The sequence below is a fragment of the Mobula hypostoma genome, chromosome 8 (genome assembly GCF_963921235.1).
Source record: "Mobula hypostoma chromosome 8, sMobHyp1.1, whole genome shotgun sequence".
In the NCBI taxonomy this organism is placed as follows: Eukaryota; Metazoa; Chordata; class Chondrichthyes; order Myliobatiformes; family Myliobatidae; genus Mobula; species Mobula hypostoma.
The window spans coordinates 120,708,339-120,733,831 of NC_086104.1; the positions used below are offsets into that span (position 1 = coordinate 120,708,339).

At 48.8% G+C, this 25,493-nt stretch overlaps 1 protein-coding gene across 5 annotated transcripts in view; it reads left to right on the plus strand.

Annotated features, from left to right (window-relative positions):
- LOC134350887 (B-cell receptor CD22-like) overlaps positions 1–25,493 on the plus strand; it is a 73,793-nt gene that overhangs the window by 23,228 nt on the left and 25,072 nt on the right. For 4 of the 5 annotated variants that reach the window (XM_063056682.1, XM_063056685.1, XM_063056684.1 and 1 more), the window contains 10 exons: positions 1,487–1,840; positions 2,277–2,570; positions 2,953–3,222; positions 6,455–6,805; positions 10,837–11,145; positions 11,701–11,982; positions 13,212–13,502; positions 14,626–14,892; positions 16,027–16,293; positions 22,686–22,952. In XM_063056682.1, the coding sequence (XP_062912752.1) occupies positions 1,487–1,840; positions 2,277–2,570; positions 2,953–3,222; positions 6,455–6,805; positions 10,837–11,145; positions 11,701–11,982; positions 13,212–13,502; positions 14,626–14,892; positions 16,027–16,293; positions 22,686–22,952 (2,952 nt within the window). The remainder of the gene's footprint in view (positions 1–1,486; positions 1,841–2,276; positions 2,571–2,952; positions 3,223–6,454; positions 6,806–10,836; positions 11,146–11,700; positions 11,983–13,211; positions 13,503–14,625; positions 14,893–16,026; positions 16,294–22,685; positions 22,953–25,493) is intronic. The other variant, XM_063056686.1, reaches the window with a different exon arrangement.

Sequence of the window (25,493 nt, forward strand, 5' to 3'; positions counted from 1 at the left end):
TTGGAAAAATCATGTTGCAAAAGGAAATCTTGAAATGTTTCCACTGCTTGGACTTGAGAGTGAGGAAGGACATCAGAAAGTCTCGAGTCTGATTGTAAACTACCTGGAAGAACTGTAGACAACATTGGACAGTATTTTTCCTCCAACACAAGTGTATGACTGGCTTTCTCTGAATCTTCTGTTCAGCCAGAGAATTTGACTTTGAGAGAAGAAGATGAACTTTGTGAGCTGCACTCTGACCATGCACTCAAGATGAGATTTACTGACCAGCTCCTGGACAAGTTCTGAATTTCTATGAAAGAAGAGTATCCTGCCATTCATAGGAAAGCAATGAAACTTTTGCTGCAGTTTTCAACTTCTTACGTGTCTGAGCGAGCATTTTTTTGTTTAACAAGCATCAAGAGCAAGGACAGAAATCGTCTCATTTCAATTGAAGGTGAAATCCGTGTGTGCTTATCTCGTTCAACCCGGAATTGAATATTTGTGCAGCAAAATAACAAGCATAGTTTTCACACGCTAGGCTTATATTTGAGCCTGATAATGTCACTTAGTAAAAAAAGATTTTTTCAAAGTCTTGTATAAAATTGTGTGATTGGCTATATTTTTATTCATATGCTCTAGCTTATGGTTTTTAAGAACTTTAGTATTCAACGTTGTCAACATTTTCATGTTGTAAATAGCATTAATTAATATCACTTTACAACTTCTATTTAGATTAAATCTACTGAGCCTACCTTAAGAAAAATTAAATCCTATTTTGCTAAAGCCAGTTATTTTACAGAAATTTCTTATGTTTTCCTTATGAGCTTTTAAAATTTATGAAAGATTAATTTCAAGAAAGGTAAGCGAAGCTTATCTACCCGATATTTTTCAAAGGTTGGATAAAATACATTTTCTGCTCAAAAGAGCATTGACAATTATTTTTGGATAATTATATCTACAACTTACTGATCATGCTAATGTACCATGAATTGTAGATATAATAATTTTTACGCAGGGGTTCCCTGAGACCTGAAAGTTATTTCAAAGTGTTCCTTCAGGGCAAAAAGATTGAGAAAAGATGCCCCATACCATCAGGCTCCTGAACTAGTGTGGATATATGAACTTGGTATAATTCTGATCTGATTCTCACCGACAGAATCACTTTTAAGGATTCTACTACTCGTGTCCTTGGTATTTTTTTAATTGACGAATATGAGAGAGATTAATTTCAGGGTGCTTAGAGGAAAATATGGGGGAAATTCTGGTGTTGTACACAGGGAGTGATGGGTGTGTGGAAGTCGCTGCCAGAGGTGCTGGAAGAGTCAGAGACTTCAGGGATATTTAAGAGACTTTTATTGTGGGACAAAGATGATGGATAAAAATGGAGGTTTATATGGGAGGGAGGAAGGGTTATAATAATCTCTGAGTATGTTAAATGGCCAGCATAACATTGTGGACCGAAGGGCCTGTTGCACTGACTGAAGGAGAGTTGTTGTCTCAACAGGAGTTGCCTACTCATGGTGGAAGGTCCAAACACCACAGATCATCATAGCCTCAGATGGTTCCTGTGTGCAGATCCCCTGCACCTTCTCTCATCCCGCAAACTATCCACTCGCTGAGGTGAAGTGGTTGAAGGACAACAAGACTCATGGGACCCTTGTCATCGATTCCAAAAAGCAATCGGACCCTCAGTTCCACCAGAGAGCTAAACTCTACCCACAGTGGGAAGCCCAGAAAGACTGCACGTTAACTATTACTGATGTGACCAATAGGGATGCGGGCCGGTACTACTTCCGAATGCAGAACAACAATCGTGAGAAGTTTTCCGGACCGGATGGAGTCCTGGTAAATGTATCAGGTATGTCCACACTCTGGATTCCTAATATTCCTGTCCTGAAGAGCATCTTCTTTTACTGATGCTCTGACCTGTGTATCAGATTGGGAGCACCGAGCATGGCTGCAATCTCTGTATTCCTGCGTTAGACCACACTGGGAGCATCGTGTACAGTTCCAGTCTCCGTATCCCTGGGTCAGACCCTCACTGGGACCATCGTGCACAGTTCCAGTCTCCATATCCCTGGGGCAGACCCATACCAGACACACCAGGCAGATTTAGTGTCCTTATCCTAGAATTGGTCCACACTGGAAACACTGCACATGGTACCGGTCTCCATATCCCTGTTTAAGCCTCACTGGGAGCACTGTACATATTCCGATTTCGATATCCCTGGGGTAAAGCACACTGGAGTCCACTGCAATCACACAAACTGATTAATTCACTCTCTCTTTCTCAGATGTGTCAAACTTGTCAATTATTTCCGCACCTGAGGAGATCATCGAGGGAATGGAGGTGACATTAACTTGCTCTGTGAAATACGGCTGCCCAGGTCACCTGACATGGACAGGTTCAGACAGATTAGCTGAACAAACTTCAACAGAACCTCAGCGCAGGGACCAGAACGTCGCGACAACCAGCCTCACTCTGAGCTTTGTCGCTTCCTACCGGGACCACGGCAGGACACTGAGTTGTGAGCAAAGGTCCTCACTGGGAAAATCTCTGTCCCAAACTATCACCTTAAACGTGAAGTGTGAGTATTGGGAGCTGCTGAGTGTCACGGCAACAGACAACGACCTCGGCTGAGTGAGACCCATCATCCCTCATGTCAGAGTGAGGAGGGTCAGGGTCTAACTCTAGACCACAGACTGGGAGGGGTGGTCAGGAGACAGCACAGTGGGAGGGGTGAAGAGAAGGGACATTACGGGAGAGTCAATGGACTGTTATGAGATGAATAGTGAGAAGGGAGTGCTCTGGAAGGGGTAGTGAGGAGGGAGCTCTTTGGGAAGAGAGTGAGGAGGGAGCGCTATGGGATGAGCAGTGAGGAGGGAGCACTCTGGGAGAGTCACATTGTGCTCCTCTGCTCTGTGGAGGATAAACGCTTTCTCTGACGTTTGGGTCTTTTGGTTCCACAGATGCTCCCAGGTTTGCTCACCTCACCCTCTCTCCCTTCAAGACCATCGGTTTCCGTGAGTCTGTGACATTGGAGTGTGTAGTCGGGGACAGTAACCCTCCAGTAACAAGCTACAGATGGTATCAGTCAAGTGGTGCAAATTCCAAGATTGAGGAAACATCAAGTGGAACATATCGGCTCTACTATGCTGATAGAGACACGGAGTACGGATGTGAAGCCATCCACTCAATAGAAAAAGCCACCTCTGAGAGAACTAAACTGCCGGTGTATGGTTTGTATCGAGGGCTTCGGCCTTGTTATATTCATCAGCCAGCTGTCCTGTGTCCTGACCCAAACCATCCCATTCAACCATCATCCATTCACTCAGCATCCTGCACCGGACACCACCGTCTATCGCCGACATCCCTCCCCATATCAGTGACCCCATTCTGGTCCCTAGACTCCCACTGTCTCTGTAACCCCCTCCGGACTCTACACCCTCGGCTCCTACACCCTTGCCCATCTCTGTGACCCCATTCTGATCCGTACACTCTCTGTTACCGCCTCCAGACCCTAAACCATAAGACCATAAGACCATAAGACAAAGGAACAGAAGTAGGCCATTCGGCCCATCGAGTCTGCTCCGCCATTTTATCATGAACTGATCCATTTTATCCTATTTAGTCCCACTGCCCCGCCTTCTCACCATAACCTTTGATGCCCTGGCTACTCAGATACGTATCAATCTCTGCCTTAAAGACACCCAATGACTTGGCCTCCACTGCTGCCCGTGGCAACAAATTCCATAGATTCACCACCCTCTGACTAAAAAAATTTTTTCGCATTTCTGTTCTGAAAGGACGCCCTTCAATCCTGAAGTCATGCCCTCTCGTACTAGACTCTCCCATCATGGGAAACAACTTTGCCACATCCCTCTGTCCATGCCTTTTAACATTCGAAATGTTTCTATGAGGTCTCCCCTCATTCTTCTAAACTCCAAGGAATACAGTCCAAGAGCGGACAAACGTTCCTCATACGTTAACCCTCTCATTCCCGGAATCATTCTAGTTAATCTTCTCTGTACCCTCTCCAACATCAGCACATCCTTTCTTAAATAAGGAGACCAAAACTGCCCACAGTACTCCAAGTGAGGTCTCGCCAGCGCCTTATAGAGCCTCAACAACACATCCCTGCTCCTATACTCTATTCCTCTAGAAATGAATGCCAACATTGCATTCGCCTTCTTCACTACCGACTCAACCTGGAGGTTAACTTTAAGGGAATCCTGTACGAGAACTCCCAAGTCCCGTTGCATCTCAGAACTTTGAATTCTTTCCCCATTCAAATAATAGTCTACCCATTTATTTTTTCTGCCAAAGTGCATAACCATACACTTTCCAACATTGTACTTCATTTGCCACTTCTCTGCCCATTCTTCCAATCTATCCAAGTCTCTCTGCAGACTCTCCATTTCCTCAGCACTACCGGCCCCTCCACTTATCTTCGTATCGTCAGCAAACTTAGCCACAAAGCCATCTATTCCATAATCCAAATCGTTGGTGTACAATGTAAAAAGAAGCGGCCCCAACACTGATCCCTGTGGAAAACCATTGGTAACCGGCAGCCAACCAGAATAGGATCCCTTTATTCCCACTCTCTGTTTCCTGCCAATCAACCAACGCTCTATCCACGTATGTAACTTTCCTGTAATTCCATGGGCTCTTATCTTGTTAAGTAGCCTCATGTGTGGCACCTTGTCAAAGGCCTTCTGAGAATCCAAATATACAACATCCACTGCATCTCCCTTGTCTAGCCTACTGGTAATTTCCTCAAAAAATTGTAATAGGTTTGTCAGGCAGGATTTTCCTTTAAGGAATCCATGCTGAGTTCTGCCTATCTTGTCATATGCCTCCAGGTACTCTGTAACCTCATCCTTGACAATCGACTCCAACAACTTCCCAACCACTGACGTCAAGTTAACAGGTCTATAATTTCCTTTTTGCTTCCTTGCCCCATTCTTAAATAGCGGAGTGACATTTGCAATCTTCCAGTCATCCGGAACCATGCCAGAATCTATCGACTTTTGAAAGATCATCGCTAATGCCTCTGCAATGTCCACAGCTACTTCCTTCAGAACACGAGGGTGCATTCCATCTGGTCCAGGAGATTTATCGACCTTTAGCCTATTCAGCTTCCTGAGTACTTTCTCTGTCATAATTGTGACTGCGCACACTTCTCTTCCCTGCCACCCTTGAGTGTCCGGTATCCTGCTGTCTTCCTCAGTGAAGACTGATGCAAAATACTTGTTCAGTTCCTCTGCCATCTCCTCATCTCCATTATAATTTCTCCAGTATCAATTTCTATCGGTCCTATATCTACTCTCACCTGTCTTTTACTCTTTATATACTTGAAAAAGCTTTTAGTATCCTCTTCGATATTATTTGCTAGTTTCCTTTCATAGTTAATCTTTTCGCTCTTAATGACCTTCTTGGTTTCCTTTTGTAAGGTTTTAAAAACTTCCCAATCCTCTGTCTTCCCACTAATTTTTGCTTCCTTGTATGCCCTCTCCTTAGCTTTAACTTTGGCTTTGACTTCTCTTGTCAACCACGGTTGCATCCTTTTTCCACTTGAAAATTTCTTCTTTTTTGGAATATACCTCCCTCTTTTTTGGAATATAAACCCCTCCCTGACTCTGTAACGCACCCCCCCACCCCAACATCTCTCCCTGTCTCTGTGACCCCTTTCGGCCGCTACACCCTTACCCGTCTCTGTGACCCCCTCCAATCCCTACACCCCTTCTCGTCTCTTTGACCCAACCCCCCCACTGGTCATTACACCCGTCCTCGTCTCTGTGACCCCCCCAGACATTACATCCCTCCCCCTCTCTGTCGCCCCCATCTGGCCCCTATACACTTCCCATCTCTGTGAACTCATTTGGCCTCTACACCCTCCCTGTCTCTCTAACCTTTTCCAGCCACAACACCCCTGCATTTCACGGTACCCCTCTCCAACCCCTACAAACCACTCTGTCTCTGACACCCCATCCAGCTCCTACACTTGTCCGGGTCTCTGTAATTCCTTCCAGTCCCAAAACCCTCTCTACCTCCGTGACCCTCCCCAACCCCTACATCCCTCCCATTCTCTTGTGATCCTCTCTAGACTCTACACCCCTCCCAGTCTCCGTGACCTCCTCCAGTCTTTCCATTCCCCCCCATCTCTGTTACACCTTTAGACCCCTCCCTGTTCCTGAAACTCCTCTGACATTTACATTGCTCCCTATCTCCATAATCCCCTCGGCCTTTACACCACTCACAGTCTCTGTGATACCCTCTGGCCCTTACACCCTCCCCCCCACCTCTGTGACCGTCTCTGGCCCCTGCACTCCTTCACCTCCCTGATGGGATGTGGTCCCATTCCAAGGTGAAATCCTCCCTTTGTTCTCTCTTCGTCATCTAATTTTGGGGGTGTGGGCTTTCTGGTTTTGATGTTCATGATGTTCCACACTGAGACTTGTTTCTTTTCAGGGAGTTATAGCTGGGCAGTGTGGACCCCCCTCTCACTCCATGCCCGGGAAGGGTCTTGTGTGATAATTCCCTGCCTGTTCCACATTCCTGCAACCGAAAGGAGATACACAATGGCCACTGGGATCTGGTTCAAAGACTTCAATTACAAAGGGACTCCAGTGTATCACACCTCCTCTGGAATCGGTGGTAATTATACAGGACGGGTCGAGTTCCTGGGACACATACAGAGTGAAAACTGTTCATTGAAGATCAGGAATTTAAAAGAATCCGATGGTGGGAAGTATTATTTCCGGATTGAAGCATCGGCAGATAAATGGTCAGATCCAATCGGGTTCACACTCCTGATATCTAGTGAGTTAATAATTTAATGTTCAGCCCAGTATCAACGGTGTCCTCTCTCCCTCGTCACTCCTCCAATCTTTGCTGCTTCTCTCCCTTCTCTTTCCCCACCCCTAACCCATCCAGTAGAGTCACAGAGTTGTACAACATGGGCAAACAGGTCTATCGGCCCATCGTGTCCCTGCTGCCCAGCTACAATAACTCCATATGTCAACGCTCAATCCATAAGGTCATAAGGCATAGGAGAAGATTTAGGCTATTCAGCTCATCACATCTGCTCTGTCGTTCCATCACGGCTGATTTATTATCCCTCTCAACCCCAATTTCCCTTTCTGTGCCCCTGCTCTGGCTGTTCATGTGGTCCTTTGGAAAATTTGTCAGTACTGTGAGAGTGTGTATCACTCCCAACTTCACATCCCACCATTCCCCAAACCATTGCAATAAAAACTCCCCTCCTCAAATACCCTCCTTCTTCCCCTCAGCTGTGCCACTAGATTTAGTGACCTTCATTATGAGGAAAACCATCCTACAGCCTACTATCTCCATTTCCCTCATAATTTATCTTGATTTATCGCCCCCATCCTCCTCTACTCCAGGGAGAATGGACACAGCCCCTCCCACCTCTCCTTGACACTAGAATGCTCCATTCAGGACAAAATCCTGGGGAATCTCCTCTCCAGTGCAGTCACCTCCTTCCTACAGTGTGGTGACCAGAACTGAACGCAGTCCCGAGGTTGTGGTCTGTCCAGTGTGTTATACAGTTGTACTGTAACCTCACGGTTCCTGCATTTTATGCCCCAGTTAATGAAGACAGGGATCCCAATCACCTTCTCACCACTTTATCCAAAGAGAGCCTGAGATTAGCTTTATTTTTCACATGTACATCGATAACACTAAAACATACAGTGAAGTACGTTGTTTGCATCAGCAACCAACACAGACCAAGGATTTGCCGAGGGGAGTTTGCAATTGTCACAATAATTACAGTGGCAATGCAGCATGTCCTCAGCTTGCACACCCTGCATCTTTGGGATGTAGGAGGAAACTGAAGCAACATGATCATTAACAATGTAAAACATTATGCTAACCACTGCACTACCATGCCTGTATCTTCAGGGATTCCAGTGATTGTACACTGAGGTCTCTCTGTTCCTGGGAATTTCCCAGGATCCAGCCATTTGTAGTGTAGGTACAGAAACCTGAAGTCCTACAGTCTGATATGGCAATCCGAGAAGCCGCCAAGAGTAGTGAAATTAGCCCAATACATAACGACACATCACTCCCCACCATCGATAGTATCTACAAGATGTACTGCCTCAAGAAGGCAACAACAACCATCAAAGATCACCACCATCTGGGCCATGCCATCCTCTCGTAACTCCCATCAGGCTGGAGGTTCAGAAGTCTGAAGTCCCACACCACCAGGTTCAGGAACAGTTACTTCCCTTCAACCATTCGGTTCATGAACCAACTACAACAACCACAATCACTGCCTCAGTACTGTCACACTAGGACCACTTTGCACTACAACGGACTTTGTGTTTTTGTTCTAATTGTGTTTTCTTGTAAAACTACAGTGAAATTCAGGCTGTTGTTGTGAATGCTGCTTAGAGTGTGCCTGTGGTGCTGCTGCAAGTAAGTTTTTCTTTGCATTTGTCCATATGTGGTCATTTGCATTGGACAATAAACTCAATTATTCCTCCTAAGTGCATCCTGTCACACTTATCTGGATTAAACTCCATCTGCCACTGTTCTGCCCAGTTTACCCACTGGAAGGTCAAACTTGAAAGCAGTATACAGGTTTAATGGCCAGACTCTTAGCATTGTGAAGGAACAGAGAGATCTTGGAAGTTCAAGAGCTGTGAAGTAATGTTGCTGCTCTATTAAACGTGTCGTCAGATCACACTTAGAATATTGTGCCCAGTTCTGCTTCTCTCATATCGAAAGGAAATGGAAGTTCTAGAGAGGGTGCAGAGGAGATTTACCAGGATGCTGCCTGGACCAGAGAGCATGTCTTATCAGGATAGACTGAGTGAGCTGGGCCTTTTCCCTTTGGAGTGAAGGAGGATGAGAGGCAACTCGACAGAGATGGATAAGATGATAAAAGACACAGATAGAGAGGAGAGCAGAGGCTTTTCTCCAGTTTGCAAATGGATAATGCAATGACTTAGAAAAGTATAGGGGGAATGTCAGAGGTAGGTTTTAGCACAGGGATTTGTGGGTGCGTGTACCACATGACCAGGGGTTGTGGTAGAGACAGATGCATTCGGGACATTTGAGAGACTCTCAGATAGGCACAGGGATGAAAGGAAAATGGAGAGCTATGTAGAGGAAAGGGGTACATTGATCTTGGAATAGGTTAAAAGGTCGGCACAATATCGTTTGCCGAACAGGCTGTATTGTGTTGTACTGTTCTATCTTCTGTGATCACTTTCAAACTTTAGTGTCTTTATGTCAATAATATCACAATTTTCATGTCTTTTGAAAATTTACCAATTGGACTTCCTTTGCCGATATCCAATCAGTACTTTGGGAGAACTGTGATTTCCTTGTCTATTATTGTCACATGTATGCCGAAGTACAGTGAAAATCTTTGCTTTGGATGCCAGACATTTCATCACATCAGTGTATCGAGATAGTGCGCTGACTACATCCATCACCTCTCCTGCAGTCTCTGTCAGGTCTTACACACGCAGAGGCCACTCCATTGGGTGCACCAGCTCATTAATGTAAATATCTAATCAGCCAATTATGTGGCAGCAACTCAATGCATAAAAGCACACAGACACAGTCATGAGGTTCAGTTGTTGTTCAACCAAACATCAAAATGGGGAAGAAACGTGATTGAAGTGACTTTCCTCGTGGAATGATTGTTGGGGCCAGACGGGGTGGTTTGATTATTTCAGAAATGGCTGGAAGTTTCATGCACGAAAGTCTGTAGAGTTTACATAGATTGTAAACGTTCCTATATATCATGTGAAAACAAAAAGAATACATTCTGTGAGCGACAGTTCTGAGGGTGAAAATGCTTTGTTAACGAGAGAGGTCAGAGGAGTAAACACGAGGAATTCTGCAGATGATGGAAATTCAAGCAACACACATCAAAGTTGCTGGTGAACGCAGCAGGCCAGGCAGCATCTCTAGGAAGAGGTACAGTCGACGTTTTGGGCCGAGACCCGAAATGGTCAGAGGAGGATGGCCAGTCTGGTTCAAGCTGACAGGATGGTGACAGTAGCTCAAATAACCACGTGTTACAACAGTGGTGTGCAGACGGACATCTCCGAGCACACAATAGGTCAGACCTTGAAGTGGATGGGTGACAGCAGTAGAAAACAACAAGTATTCAAACCTTACCTATGTCCATGTGCAGGTTGCCATTTTGAACTTTGTTGGATTTTCCTCTCTCTCTTGTTACTCTCTTGCCTTTAAATCTACTTATAAGATGCTTTGGGTCTTTCATTCATCTTCTCTGCCAGTGATATTCAAAGTCTCCTCTTTGCTCTCATATTTTAAAGTAGCCCTGCAAATTCTAAATTTCTAATGTGTGCTCATTTTTTCTGATCCAGGCTTCAATGTTCTTCAATATTCCGGGCTCCTTGGAGTTCCTGATACTTTTCATCCTCATGGGAACACATTAGTTCTGGCCTCCATTGCTTCATTTTTGTATGACCTCCACCCGTCCTCAGCACCCAACCCGGGGCACTCCCTCCTCACCGTCCCCTCCACGGTGCCCTCTCCTCAATGCCCCTCCCACGGTGCCCTCTCCTCACTGCCCCTCCCACGGCGCTCCCTCCTCACTGCCCCCCCAGCAGCGCTCCCTCCTCACATCCCCTCCTGCGGTGCTCCCTCCTCACTGCCCCTCCTGCAGCGCTCCCTTGTCACTGCCCCTCCCTGCCTGTGACCATGGGGAATGCCCTCCTGGGGTGTGGGATCTGAACGCAGCTACTCTGAGACTGGGAGGAGGGAGAGGGAGGTGGGTGGGGATGTGTCAGCTGCTTTAACCCTTGCAGGGCCACACATTGTTTGCACGGTTTGTTCCACAGGGAGTCTGGAGAAACCGGTGATCAAGGTACCTGAGCGTGTGGTGGAGGGAGAAGCCGTATCTCTGACCTGCTCTGTTCACACTTACTGCCCTGAGGACAATCCTGTGGTTGAGTGGCACCTCCCTGGTTTCAACATTCCTCAGCTGACTGGGAAAGTATCCCAAGTTTTCCAGGATTACCACTGGATTTATTCCCACACTGTGGTGTACACACCAATGCTCGAGAATTCCCACCAGTCAGTGAAGTGTGTGGCCAACTTTGGACCCCAAACACTGTCACGAGAAACAGAGATCTCACTGGATGTGAAGAGTAAGTTAGAGAGTGTAACCGCAGACCAGAAACACCTCGACTTCTCATCCCCATCATCCTACTGTCCTTCAACATCTACTCTCTCCATCACTATCTTCCCCTACATTTCTGTCCTTTCTGTTCCCCCTCCCACCCCTACACCCTTCCCTGTCCCTGTGAAACCCTCCAGCTCCTACACCCGGTCTCTGTAACTACCTCCGGCTCTTAAACCCCTCTGCATCTCTGTGACTCCTTCCAGCCCCTACACACCTCCCTGTCTCTGTGAAGCCTCCACTCTGTCACCTACACTCCTTCCCATCTCTGTGATCCCCTCCCTGTCTCTGTGACTCCCTCCAGCCACTAAACCCCTCCCCATCTCTGTGAGCCCTCCACTCCATCCCCTACACTCTTTCCCATCTCTGTGATCCCCTCCCTGTCACTGTGACACCCCCTCAGGCCATGACACCATCTGACGCACTCCCACCCGGCCACTACACCAAAAACCACTCCGCTCCCCACCACCAGTCTTTGTAAACCCCTCTCTGTTTCTGTTTAACTCATTCCCTGTGTTTTCAGATCCTCCTCGAAATGTCACCATCTCACTGTCAGTAAACTGGCGAACAGACACTCAGAATATTAAGGAAGGGGATAGAGTTGTCCTCAATTGTAACTCTGCCCCAGCTCGCCCGGCAGTCAATGAGTACACCTGGTACAGAGATGGAACTGAACTCTGGGGACAGAGGAGTGGCAGCCTCCAGTTTTCACCAATATCTCACACCGATTACGGGACGTATGTCTGTCAGGCTTCCAATGAAGTGGGGAACAGCAGGTCAGCGGAATTCACAGTGACGGGCAAGAGTAAGTGTCAGACAGAAATAACATTGATTTGTTTGGACGAGGTGCATAACAAAAGTGGAATTTAAGTCGTACATACTGCCTGACTCCATATCCCCTGGGTCAGGCCCACACCGAGAACACCGTGCACAGTTCCCATCTCCATTTTATAAAGAGGACTTGATCTATTGTTGTAGATGCAAATATTCACTGGATCATCGAACAATCAGAGATGTTTCTATGGTGAACTGTGGAACAAGGGTTCCTTTGAGTAGACTCATGTGGAGCGGGGAACCAGAGGGAAATGATGTAAAATCCGATGGGGAATATAAGTGAACCTCCTCTCATGCCGGAAAGCCATTTTCAGATGGATTTTGTTCTGACAGGGAGGGGTGAAAGTGGGAGCTGAACAAACAGAGGAGAGGAGAATGGAGATATGAGAGGTGACTTGGTAGAAGATGATGAGAAATAGAGTGGATAGCCAGAGACTTTTTCCCAGGGTGGAAATGTTGACATGAAGGGTTAGAATTTTCAGGTGATTGGAGGAAAGTACAGGTGTATGCCAAAGGTAGGATTTTTCACAGAGAGTGGCGGGGATGCTGCAGATATGTTAGGGAGATTTGAGAGACAATGAGACAGGCCTGTGAATGAATGAAAAAATCGATAAGTGTTAGAGAGATTGACTTTGCCGGAAGTACCTCAGCACATGCAGTGCAATGCATTATTTTGCATCAATGACCAGCACCTTCTGAGGTACAGTGGGGTAGCCTGCAATTGTCACAAGTTTTCCAGCACCAACATAGCATGTCCGGAACTTCCTAACCCTGACTGGTTGGTTGTAGACTGTGGGAGGAAACTGGGGCATCTCGAGGAAACCCGCACCATCACGGGGAGAAAGTACAAACTCCTTGCAGACAAGGAAACATACTGATCCCCAATTTGACAGCTGGCTCTGCAAAAAGGTTACATTAACCATTATACTATCATGGCCATGTGGGAGGGAAGGGCTCGTCTGGTCTTAGTGTAGGTCAAAATATTGAGATAACAATGTGGGCTGAAAGGCCTGTACTGTTCTATGTTCTATGCGATGGGGGAGGTGACAGAGAAGTGGTTGATTAGCATAGAGCACACACCCCACTGTGGGTCGAGGGATCTAATGGGTGTATCTGCTGGGTGGTCAAACTTAATGTAAAACAATCCAGAAAATGCAAACACTGACCAGTTCCTAACTGAGGTGTTGAATCCTATTCCAGCTCGACCTCTGGGCGTTCGCATTGAGTACCACGTCAATGGCATACAGACCAGACAGACCAGACCAGTTATGAGAGAGAATGATCAGCTGACTCTGACCTGTGTCAGCACCAAGAGTGACCCACCGGTCTCCCATTACTCCTGGTTACAAAATGGCCAGATTGAGAAGAGCCAAAATCAGGAACTGCAGTTTGACAGGATTAACCGAGAAGAGGACGGCAAGAGATATCAATGTCAGGCTCATAATGAGATTGGAACAACAAGCTCAGAGACCATTACCATCCACGTACAGTGTGAGTAACCCACACCATCCCTGATGGACACCCAGTTATCCCCCGATATTCCGCTGTTCTGTTGCCTGGGGATTTAGGAAGATGGGAAATCCCGTATCCACAGGAGAGAGTTGTAGAGAGGACGTACTGCACTGTGGGAGGACGATCAGGAGAGAGCCGCATAGGCGGGAGTGAGGAGGGAATGGCTGTGGGACGGGGTGAGTAGAAAACACTGTGGGAGGGGGTGAGGAAGGAATGCTCTGCGAGGAGCAGTCGGAAGGGAGTGCTGTGGAAAGAATGTGAAAAGGGAGAGCCAAATTGTGGGACAATTGATGAAGAGGGAACGCTCCTGGAGGGGCGGTGAGGAGGGAACGCTGTGGGAGGGAGTGGTGAGGAGGGAGTGATGTGGGAGGGGGTGGTGAGGAGGGAGTGGTGAGGGGGGAGTGCTGTGGGAGGGGCGATGAGGAGGGAGCACTCTGGGAGGGGCAGTGCAGAGGGAACGCTGTGGGAGGGAGCTGTGAGGAGGGAACACTGTGGGAAGGGCAGTGAGGAGAGAGTGCTGTGGGAGGGAGCGGTGAGGGGGGAGTGATCGGGGAGGGAGTAATGAGGAGGGAGCATTGTGGGAAGGGCAGTGAAGAGGAAGCACTGGGGGAGGAGAAATGAGGAGGGAGCGCTGCGGGAGGGAGTGATGAAGAGGGAGCGCTGGGGGAGGGAGTGGTGAAGGGGGAGCACTGGGGGAAGGGCAGTGAGGAGGGACCACTGTGGGAAGGATGAGAGAAGGGAGCACCACATTGTGGAAGAATTGATGAGGATGGAGACTCATGCTACCCATGGGAGCTTCACCTTGTGTATTACCGCAGAAGTGTGTTGGGGTCGTGCAGAGGAACCTACACTTTGTCTGGTCCCCAGAGTGTATGATGGGATGATGACAAGGAAGCTTCACTCTGTGTCTAAAACCTGGGAGTGTGTGATGGGACGGTGTGAAGGGAGCTTCACTCTGTGTCTCACTCTGGGAGTGTGTTACACATGTTTCTATTGCCCATTACTTTTACCCAGTTGATATTCAGCTCAAATGTTTCCCTGTCTTGACCTGTTGTTGTGGGATAATGGGTCTGATTTAACTGAAGGGAGTTTCTTTCTCCAGATGCTCCCACCAACGTGAGAATCACATCTCCCACTGCTGCTCCTGTTGGTCAGTCCATCACACTGTGGTGTGAATCTGATGCCAACCCAGCACCGTACAACTACAGCTGGAGGAAGGTGTGTGGCTCTTCATCAGTTAATCTGCAATGTTATTCTCAGAATTGTAGACTGTGGATTACACGGGTGGACATCTCCTGTGATTATTACTGCACTGTGAGGAATTCCATCGGTGAAAGGGAATCTCCACCCAAACGCATCAATGTACAGTGTGAGTAGTGACGTTTCTGACCAGTTACTGCACAGACACACTGTCCCATTCACCCGCCCCATTGCAATACGAATCACCACCATCTTGGCCAATCACTTCATTCTAGCTCCCAGAAGAAAGATCACATCAGGCCTATTCCCCAAGACCTCCTGCACCCCCGGTATCCCATTCTCCCCACGTTCCTGTCAATGAACACCCCCCACCCCCGCTGATTCTAACACACTAGCAGGGAGCATCATAGTTGTCCATGAACCCACCACTCCTTCACACCGAGGGATGTGGAAGGAAACTGGAACACCCAGGGGAAACCGAAGGGGTCACAGGGAGAATGTACAGTCACATATACACATAATGATCCACTAGGGGTTTCACACACAAACACACACACAAGCACACACACGCACATGCACACGCACACACACACACACACACACACACACACACACACACACACACCTCTCTCTCTGGTCTGAACCAGTGTCTCTGGAGCATCACCCACTAGAGGAGTCCCAGTAGACGTGCTGGTCTTCCCATCACCCCTACTGGTGCATAGGCCGCTGACAATAGCTCATCAGAGCCTCTGAACTGGGCTACTATTTCTAGTTTCCCATGGAGACCATCTTCTTGGTGTATCCTTTCCCTCTCAGGGTTCTGTTACAGTGTGCGTAGCTCTGGCATTTTTTATGGTATGGGGTCACTAGCCGATACCCAACCCTCCTCGTTCTGCAGCCAGGCTTGGCACCGTCCAGGTTTAAAGTAAATACTTGAGGCATTCGTTCTGGTGAAGGAGTGTCTTGGAAAGTTACTGACAAGAGACCACGAGGGAAATGGTTGGTGATAAAATGAGAATGTGAGGAAGGGACAGAGCTTTCAAAGCTGAGATTCAATTCAGTGGGACGTGGTTCAAACACAAAACCGGAGGTTCTTTACGTGAATAGGAGCAGCCCTCGGGGTGAGCTGGGTGAACGAGTGGCACTCAAACCTCGTCGCCAACCTGGACAGAGCCACCAATCTGACAGGCAGCCCATCCACCGTCGGTACGCAGTTGACATTCAGCCGGAATGTTTCCCTGTTTCAGCGTTTTGCCGTGGTTACAGGAGTTTGATTTTAACTGTAGGAGGTTTCTTTCTGTAGACGCTCCCACCAATGTGCACATCACATCTCCCGATGCTGCTCCTGTTGGTCAGTACATCACACTGTCGTGTGAATCTGAAGCCAACCCAGCAGCGAACTATTTCAGCTGGAGGAAGGTGTGTGGCTCCCAGTCAAGAAATCTGTGGAGAAATAATGGAAAATACGGACTGAATCTTCAAATGGAGGACGCCTCCTGTGACTATCACTGCTCCGCGAGGAATTCCATCGGTGAACAGGAGTCTCCAGGAAAGCGCATCGATGTTCAGTGTGAGTACCGACACTGCAGCATCCTGTTACCACACAGACACAATCGGATTCCCTACCAACCCATCACACACCGAGAATCAACTGTCACCCGCGCTGAAAATTCAACAGAGTCCGACAGCAGCAGTGAGGAGAGAGCGGAGCGCTGTGGGACGGGCAGTGAGGACAGCGTGCAGTACTGTGGGTCAGGCAGTGAGGAGGGAGCGCAGTGCTGTGGGAGGGAGCGCAGTGCTGTGGGAGGGAGCGCAGTACTGTAGAACGGGCAGTGAGGAGGGAGCGCAGTACTGTGGGAGGGAGAGAAGTTCAGTGGGTTGGGTGGTGAGGACGGAGCGAAGTTCTATGTGACGGGCGGTGAGGACAGAGTGCAGTACTGTGGGTCAGGCATTGAGGAGGGAGCGCAGCGCTGTGGGAGGGAGCGAAGTTCTATGTGATGGGCGGTGAGTACAGCGTGCAGTACTGTGGGTCAGGTAGTGAGGAGGGAGCGCTATGCTGTGGGAGGGGGGGTGGTGCCGTCAGAACCAGAAATATCATGTGAACCGCAAATCTTCGCCTCTGATGAAATATATTAACGGATACTCCCGACCAAGCGGTTAATCTGTCTGGCGGACGTGTCAAGAGACAGTGTGGAATGAACTTCACCGCTTTTTAAAACAGAAATTCTTTATTACAAGTACAATAATACAGTACCCCAAATTCTGTATATATACAGAACAGTGACTAACACAATTACTAGACAAACGAAACTGAAATATTCCCATCTCTATCAATGATGGTGCTAATCCCCGAACGGTCCCGGGACGCCTCCGTGGTTGCCGTCGACAGCACGTGTTCCCTCACGATGGTTGCCTGGGCACGCATACACTCCCTAAAATTACCACACCGTCTGCCTGGGTACATCCTACCATAGCATGAGGGAGCAGTAATCCTCCCGTCTCTCCCTCCAACTGACCCAGAACACTTGAGACGAATCCCAGGATCGGCTGTCTTCCAGAGGCTGGTCGGTGAAGTGCCAGTGGCCGGAACCCACCCGAGAGTGAAGAGGAGCAAACTCCATCCACGCGAGGTGATGGTCCGAGCACGACACCAGGTGCATGGAGGATGTTGACTCGCGGGAGATATACGCCCGAGAGATGTAGAAGCGGCGATGCAATATCCTCCCCCTCTAGTCCTTCTTCAGAAAATGCTAGAGTCAGGGTGAGGATCCCGCGGGAGCCTAGTTGCGCCTTTTGCCGACGCTGGGTTGCATTGGAGGCCAGAGCGGTCCTCCACCTTGAGGGTAGAGGAGAAATCTCCGCCGAGGATAATGCCGTCTCCAGCGTCGACGGAGCTGAGCAGAGAGCAGCGAGGACACCAGACAGATTAGGCACGTCTGCTGCACCCCTCACCCAGGGGTATACACGTTGATGAAGTGCAGCGGTAGGGAAACCAACCAGGCGCACGGCCAGGTGGAGCAGAGGGCCGGGAACGATACCCTGGATTATTGTGATTTCCGGTTGGAAGGTTGGGCCATCAGGATCACCATCTCACTCGAGCTGAGGCTGACGGAGCTCATGTAGTCCCCTCCCTGCCAGTCCAGGAGCCAAGTGGACTCGTCTCCTGAAATGATATGGGTTTCCTGTAGGAAACTCGCCACATATCTCCCATCTCTGAGGATTGAGAGATTGTTAAACCTGCTGAGAGAAACCCTGCTACCACTAACCATTCAGACTATCTACGGTGAGCTTCATATCGGGACAACACTAGGCCTCTTGAGCAGCATCCTTCCTGGTGAGAGTGGACTCACTCTCCGCCCTACTCTCCCCAAAAGAGCAAGAGTGCTCCTGGCCTCTGGGCTCATTATCCAGTGTTCTTGCCTCTACGGGAGTACTAACTACTCAGTCCTGAATGGAGGGATCCAGGGCTGTCTCAGTCGCCAGATCAGGGGCAACACCAGCTTCCACCCTACCTTCCCACACACACTCCACCGCCATAGGTCTCGGGGCCACATCCAGGGACCCACCTGGATTCATTCCCCCTCCCGTGACACCCCCAAGTCTACACTCTGTACCCTCTTGGTAGAAGAGCTCCTTCTCCTCTTTGAGATGGAGGCGCACCCGGAACAGGGGTCCCCAATACAGCGACACTCTCTGCTTCCATCACCCCGTCCACCTACGCACTTCCCTGAGCCTCCAGCTGAACTTCAGAGCAAGCTGGTTCCATGGTACAGGACACAGGAGCAGACGTGAGCTCTGCGTTCTCAATGGCCTTCTCCCTATTGGGTTTGGATTTTTTTCTTCGCCCTCCTGCCCTGAGCAGTCTCCTCCCCATCCCCTGCTGCATCCTCCCTGCACGTAGACTCGTTCCCCCACCCAATCCCACAGGGGCAGCAGCAAGTGCAGGGACTGGCAGGATCATTTTGATGCATTGCAGCTCAAGGTAGAGGCTTTGGGCCAGGAACTGGGGCAGTCTCTCTGAAAGTGCCCCACTTCCCCGCAAGTGGGGCAGCGTGGGTGCTCCGAACGCCAGTACACCTGGTAGATTTCCCTTTCGAATCGCATGGTAAATCGACCCTCAATATCCTCCTCCTGCGCCAACTGCATGAACACCTGTCGCCGGAAAGAGATAATGTCACTTGAACTTGTGCCTAACGGCGCTCATTTCGGATATTCCTCGACCCAAGAGGGCAGCATGGGGAAGGAGGACCGCACTGGAGATGAAGGGATTGAGCCTGAGGACGATCTGCAATGTGTGAGCGATCGTTAGCTCCAACTGTAGGAAAGTTCCCTCCATTCTCAGGCCTCTGCAGAGAGCTTGAAGCACCAACTCATCGGTGCTCATCTATAACACCACCTTACCTCAGTCCTTCTCAGAAGCCAGCACGCTGCCAGCAGCAGCCAAGTTCTCCATGGCCTCCGGCCTCCGGCCTCCGGCACTCTTCTAGAGTCAGTCCGGAAGGCAGACGCATTGCACCCCACGTTTAATCGACAACAACCGAAACAGGGCACTGCGTGGTTTTAGAAACAACAGCCTTTGCATTGTTCCTCGGCGGGGGGCGGCGGGGGGGAGGGTCCACTACTCCCTGGTGATCGATCTGGTATGCTGAGAATACAGTCCAAATACAACACGTCATATACCCTGAAACAGTGTAAGCGGCTATGTCCGCTGATAAAGTCACAAAAAAGCGACTGGTGTCCCTTGCTGGAAAGTTTGGAACTTCTCGCAGCTCACCCAAATCCTGCTGCGTCCGCAGATCCAGTCGCCTCGAGGTTGTGGGGTCCCATGACAAACTGTCGCCGTCCTTTGCTGTTTAGACTGCGAGAGGAAGATGGAACGTAATCTTCGAAGTTGACCCGGTGGTCCTTTTGACAAAACGTTAGCGAATTCCAACTCCGGGAAAAACTCCGTCGGTCCCCAAAAATCCCCCCGTCCTGAAAAGGTCAAGATGCCCAGGAAACACTTCTTCATTCACGCCGACCCAGATGCATGACGAGATGGGGGTTGCGGCAGATTCGTTCGGATGTTAGTTCGAAAACGAACAATTTCTTTCTCCGTCGCTTTGTTGTGGCAGCAGCTCTGGCAATATGCCAGCCGCTGCGGCGAGAGACTGCGCAGTTAGCAGCCGCCAACAAATGCAGTCCAAACAGGCAGATAAACTCCAGAAGAAGCTCCTACCGTGGAACAGTTACTCACTGAGAAGTTCGGGAGTCCTGCGGGACCTTATCTGATGCCTCAGGGTAACTTTATCCAACGGTTTTCTTATGGTTTCTCCCAGCTCCATCAGAAAAACTCCACACTGTGTCTGATCCCGGGAGTGTGTGATAGGACAGTGTGGAGGGAGATTCACTCTGTGTCTGACCCCGGGGGTGTGTGATGGGACAGTGTGGACGGAGCTTCACTCTGTGTCTGACCCTGGGAGTGTGTGATGGGACTGTGTGGAGGGAGCTTCACACTGTTTCTCAACCCGAGCGTGTGTGATGGGACAGTGTGGACGGAGCTTCACTCTGTGTCTGACCCAGGGAGTGTGTGATGGGACAATGTGGACGGAGCTTCACTCTGTGTCTGACCCAGGGAGTGTGTGATGGGACAGTGTGGAGGGAGCTTCACACTGTTTCTCAACCCGAGCGTGTGTGATGGGACAGTATGGAGGGAGCTTCACTCTGTGTCTGACCCCGGAGTGTGTTACACAGGTTTCTATCGCCCGTTACTTTTACCCACGCTGAGTTGATATTCGGCCCAAATGCTTCCTTGTCTCAGCGTTTTGTAGTGGGATTCGGGTATCTAATTTAACTGAAGGGAGTTTATTTCAGTAGACGCTCCCACCAATGTGAGTATCACATCTCCCGCTGGTGCTCCTGTTGGTCAGTCCATCACACTGTGGTGTGAATCTGATGCCAACCCAGCACCGCAGTACTACAGCTGGAGGAAGGTGTGTGGCTCTCGGTCATCAAATCCGAGGGGAAATGATAGAAAATACGTATTTTATGTTAAAATGGGGGATGCCTCCTGTGACTTTTACTGCACAGTGAAGAATTCCATTGGTGATCAGGAGTCTCCACCGAAACACCTCAATGTGGAGTGTGAGTAGTGACACTATTCTATCCTGTTACCTCACACACACAATCTGATTCCATGACAACTTGACACAAACACACACAAGAGAAATTCTGCAGATGCTGGAAACCCAGGGCAACACGAGCAAATTGCTGGAGGAACTCAACAGGCCAGGCAGCATCTATGGAAAGGAGTACAGTCAATGTTTCGGGCCGAAACCTTTCAGTAGGACTCGAAATAAAGAGATGAGGGGTACAGTTAAAAGGTGTGGGTAGGGGAATGAGAACCACAAGGTGATAGGTGAAACCTGAAGTGGGGAGGGATGAAGTAAAGAACTGGGAAGTCGATTGGTGATAAAGATACAGGGCTGGAGAAGGAGGAATCTAATAGGAGAGGGCAGAAGGCCAGGAAAGAAAGAAAAGTGGGGAAGAACACTAGGAGGAGGAGATGGGCAGGCAAGGAGAGACGGTGAGAGAGGGAAAAAGGGATGGGAAATAATGAAGGGGGGGGGGCATTGCTGGAACTTCAAGAAATTAATGATCATGCCATCAGGTTGGAGGCTGCCCAGATGGAATGTAAGGTGTTGTTCCTTCAACCTGAGTGTGGCTTCATCGCAACAGTAGAGGTGACCATGGATTGACATATCAGAATGTGAATAAGAAGTGGAATTAAAATTGGTGGCCACTGAGAGATCGTACATCTTCTGGCAGATGGGGTATAGGTGCTTGGCGAAGGGGTCTCCCAATCTATGTTGGGTCTCACCAATATACAGGAGTCCACACCGGGAGCACAGGACACAGTATATGACCCGAGAAGACTCACAGGTGAAGTGTCTGTTTGGGGCCCTGAACGAGGGAGGAGGTGTAGGAGCAGGTATAGCATTTGTTCTGCTTGCAAGGATAAGTGCCAGGAGGGAGATCAGTGGGGAGGGATGAATGGACATGAGGGAGCGATCCCTGCAGAAAGCATAAAATAGGGGAGAGGGAAAGATGTGATTGGTCATGGGATCCTGTTGGAGATGACGGAGGTTCAGAGAATTATGTGCTAGACACAGAGGCTGGTGGGGTGGTAGATGAGGACAAGAGAAACCCTATCCCTGGTGGAGTGGCGGGGATGAGATGAGAACAGACATGTGTGAAATGGAAGAGATGTGGTTGACGGTAGCATCGATGGTGGAAGAAGGGAAGCCTCTTTCTTTGAAAAAGGAGGACATGTCCGTCGTTCTGGAATAAAAAAACCTCATCCTGAGAGCAGATGTGGCGGAGACGAAGGAATTGAGAGAAGAGGATGCTGTTTGAGAGAGGTGTCTGATTTAAACTCTTCCCAAAATTAATTCTGACTCCAGTACTTCATAACTGACAATTCACCAGAGATATTCACAATTCAACCCAACAACAGACCCCCACATGCCTCCCCATCACTGTAACCCTTTCTGACCCCTACGCCCTCTCCCATCATTCTGCCATTGGCAACCAAACTTACAGCGGCCTGTTCCTCAGCTCCACGTTCCCTCCTTCACCCTCTCTGACCCTCTCTGACTCTCTCTACATAGCTCCCTTGCTGACCAACTCCACAGCTCTCCCTCCCCAATCCTTTCCTCCTCTTTGACTCCCACGTTAGGTCTCTCCTGTACCCCTCCCTTTGCAAAGGGATTCCTGGACACTCGCCTGATGTGACCAAAGTTTTGTTTTCTTTGTACTCCCTCTTTCACACTAACCTTGTGACATTTTGTTACAGAAAGTTATGTCCATCTATTTCTTATTCTCATTGGCGATTGCTGGTTTTTTGAATATTTACCCAAGATTTGCAGTTCCCCTTAACATTTGGAATAACTGCAGGGATTTTTACTCTCAAACACGCCACAGATAAACCCGAAGATGTGAAAATCCTGTCCAGTGACCCTGTGGTCGAAGGATCACAGGTTACGTTACGATGTGAGAGTGTCGGGAATCCACCTGCAGACACCTACCAGTGGAAGAAGGTGTGTTCTGGGATGGAGATGAGACTCGAAGGATCCACGCATGAGCTTCAGATCCGGGTCTCAGCCGAGGATGAGTCCTGTGCCTATTACTGCAGAGCTGGGAATGTGATTGGAGATCAGGATTCTGAACCCAAACGCTTTAAAGTTCAGTGTAAGTATTTACCTTTTGATGAAACTTTCACCGTCATCCAAACAGCCGCCTGGCCCGTGTTCAAACCTTCATCCCTCTCTCCTCAAACCCGAACCTGGTTGTAACCTCTAAACTTTCGACTAATGCTAAACTCCCAAACCCCTGCCCTTTGGCTCAATAGTCTACCCCCTGCCCTAACCTTTAACCTCTGCCATTGCCCTACCCCTTAACCCCTGCCCTAAACCCTGACCCCTGCACCTTGACCTAATTTCTAATCCCTGTTTCCTGCCCTAACCCATAACCCTCACCTGCGTCCTAACACCTTCCTTGCCCATAACCCTTGCCCTAAAATCTAATTCATATCTACTGTTTTAATCCGGAACCCATGATTTATCCCAAGCTCCCTCAGGACTCCTGATCCCTGCCCCTGCCGTAACCCCAGCCCTTGCCAAAACCCCTAATTCCTTGTACTAAGTCATATTCCCTACCTTCACTCTAAGCCATGCCCTAAGCACTGTTCCTACTCTGTACCTGAACCCTTGCAATATCCCCTAACCCCTTGTCAAAGTATGTCCGGCTCTGTATGTGTGGTGTGGTGTGGTGTGTGTGTGTGTGTGTGTGTGTGTGTGTGTGTGTGTGTGTACCATAGTTCTCCACACCGTGTGTGGAAACCATGATCAAAGAGAAGGTCTTAGGAAATTCGGGATTTCCTCCCCTTTCCCCTTCCCATGAGCATGTGGAGTGTAGCACTCAGTCATTCCCCTGGGGAGGGGCTCAGGATTGTACCAAGTACATGTTTCTGGGGACTCTGTGTGTGTGTGTGTGTGTGTGTGTGTGTGTGTGGGTGGGTGGAGGGGCAGAGACACAACAGTTTCCACCAACCAAACACTCAAACTCTCACACAGGAGGATGATCAACTGAAGTGCCTGCACATTTAAAGGGGGGAGGATGAAGATCAGTTTTATTGTCAGACCCACTAGGTGTGCAGAGGTGCAATGAAAAACTTACTTGCGTAGCATCACAGACACACAGCATCAGATACACAACAGAGATTGTGGGTGGCAGTGAGAGACGGCTCAAGTTGTGTGGGTTCGACTCCCGGATAAGACTCCGGAGCCGGGGGCCGACAAACAGCTCCGGCGGAGGGGAGGTGAGCCCAAAGAAGGCACAGGAGTGGCTCTACACAGATGGTGTACAACTGGCCGGACATGGTGCACTCCGGCAATGTTCCCTCCAAGGTGTGCGCACACACATCTTTTGTTACTAGCGCACAAACGAATTTAAACTGCGCACAAAAGGTTGTCACCATCTACCTCGTCAGCATGTTAAATATATTTCACGATCATACACAATCACATTTCCTTTTCCAGTTTTTGATGCGGACGGTGTTGACAACGTGAAGTTTGCAATGATTTGTCTGCAGATTTTAGAACTGGCTTATTTATATTGTTTTTATTGAAGAAATTATTGATTCACTATGTCGAATTCAAAGGAAGCAAAGGGTGTGAAGCGCAAAAGAACTGCTGGTTCATTTTAATGACCATTTCAAACAACTTTAATAACATGTGACAAGATTGATATGATCACTTGCTGCCATGAGAAATAAGTCTTATTTATGTGTATTATTTTATTTTTTTTAAAACAATGAACAACAAACTGCAATCGGTAGTTTATTATCCTTAGATTGGCTTCAGGTTTACTTCCACTGAAATATTCAGTAGGCACATGTTTTCACTGGGCAAAAAATTGCACAGAACAAGATTTTTCATCACACTGGTCATTACAGATTAGAGAGAACACTGCACCCCTGACGTTTCACGCTTCGAAGGGGTTTGGGCGCTGTCAATGCTACATGGACCTTGACAAGGCACTCTGCAGCAGAGTATAGGAGATGAATCCAGGCTACAAAGTGTGGTCAGAACCCAAATGACTGTAGAATGCCCCCCAGGAAACTAGTTTACCTGCTCAAATATCTTCTTGTGGTCATGAGAGAGATACACTGCTGGGGACCCAGTCAGGTCCCGGACTAGATGGACGTTGTCCTGAATGGACCAGCCCGGAGCTGTTTAAAACTGGTCAGGATGGATCACCTGTCTCAACTCTGGGCCAAGACAATTGCCATTGCCATTGGCCATATCGGGAGTACACTCGGCCTCTTGACCAATTCCGTTCCCGTGAGAGTGGAGCCACTCTCTACCCTACTCTTTCTAAAAACAGCAAGAATACTCATTGGCTGCTGGACTCGAGTGGTGCCAGTTCCACCCTGTGACCTGCCATCCCTTGAACGTGTGGTTCGATCCCCACCCTAACGTCTCTCACCAGGTCATCCAGACACAGAACTCCTCTTCCCCTTCCCTTTCCAGCATGCTAGACCAGAGTAGGGAGGCTAGTTTCGGCTGATGCTTCACAGAGATGAGAATAAACTCTTTGTTCATCTCAGTGGGTATCAACGGGCACTTCTCAGGATGGACGAGGATGTCCATTGTTCACTGTCAAATGATTCTCCCTCTGCACCAGCCCCTGTATCTTCCTCCCTGTGTGTATTAACAGATGGGAGCACTT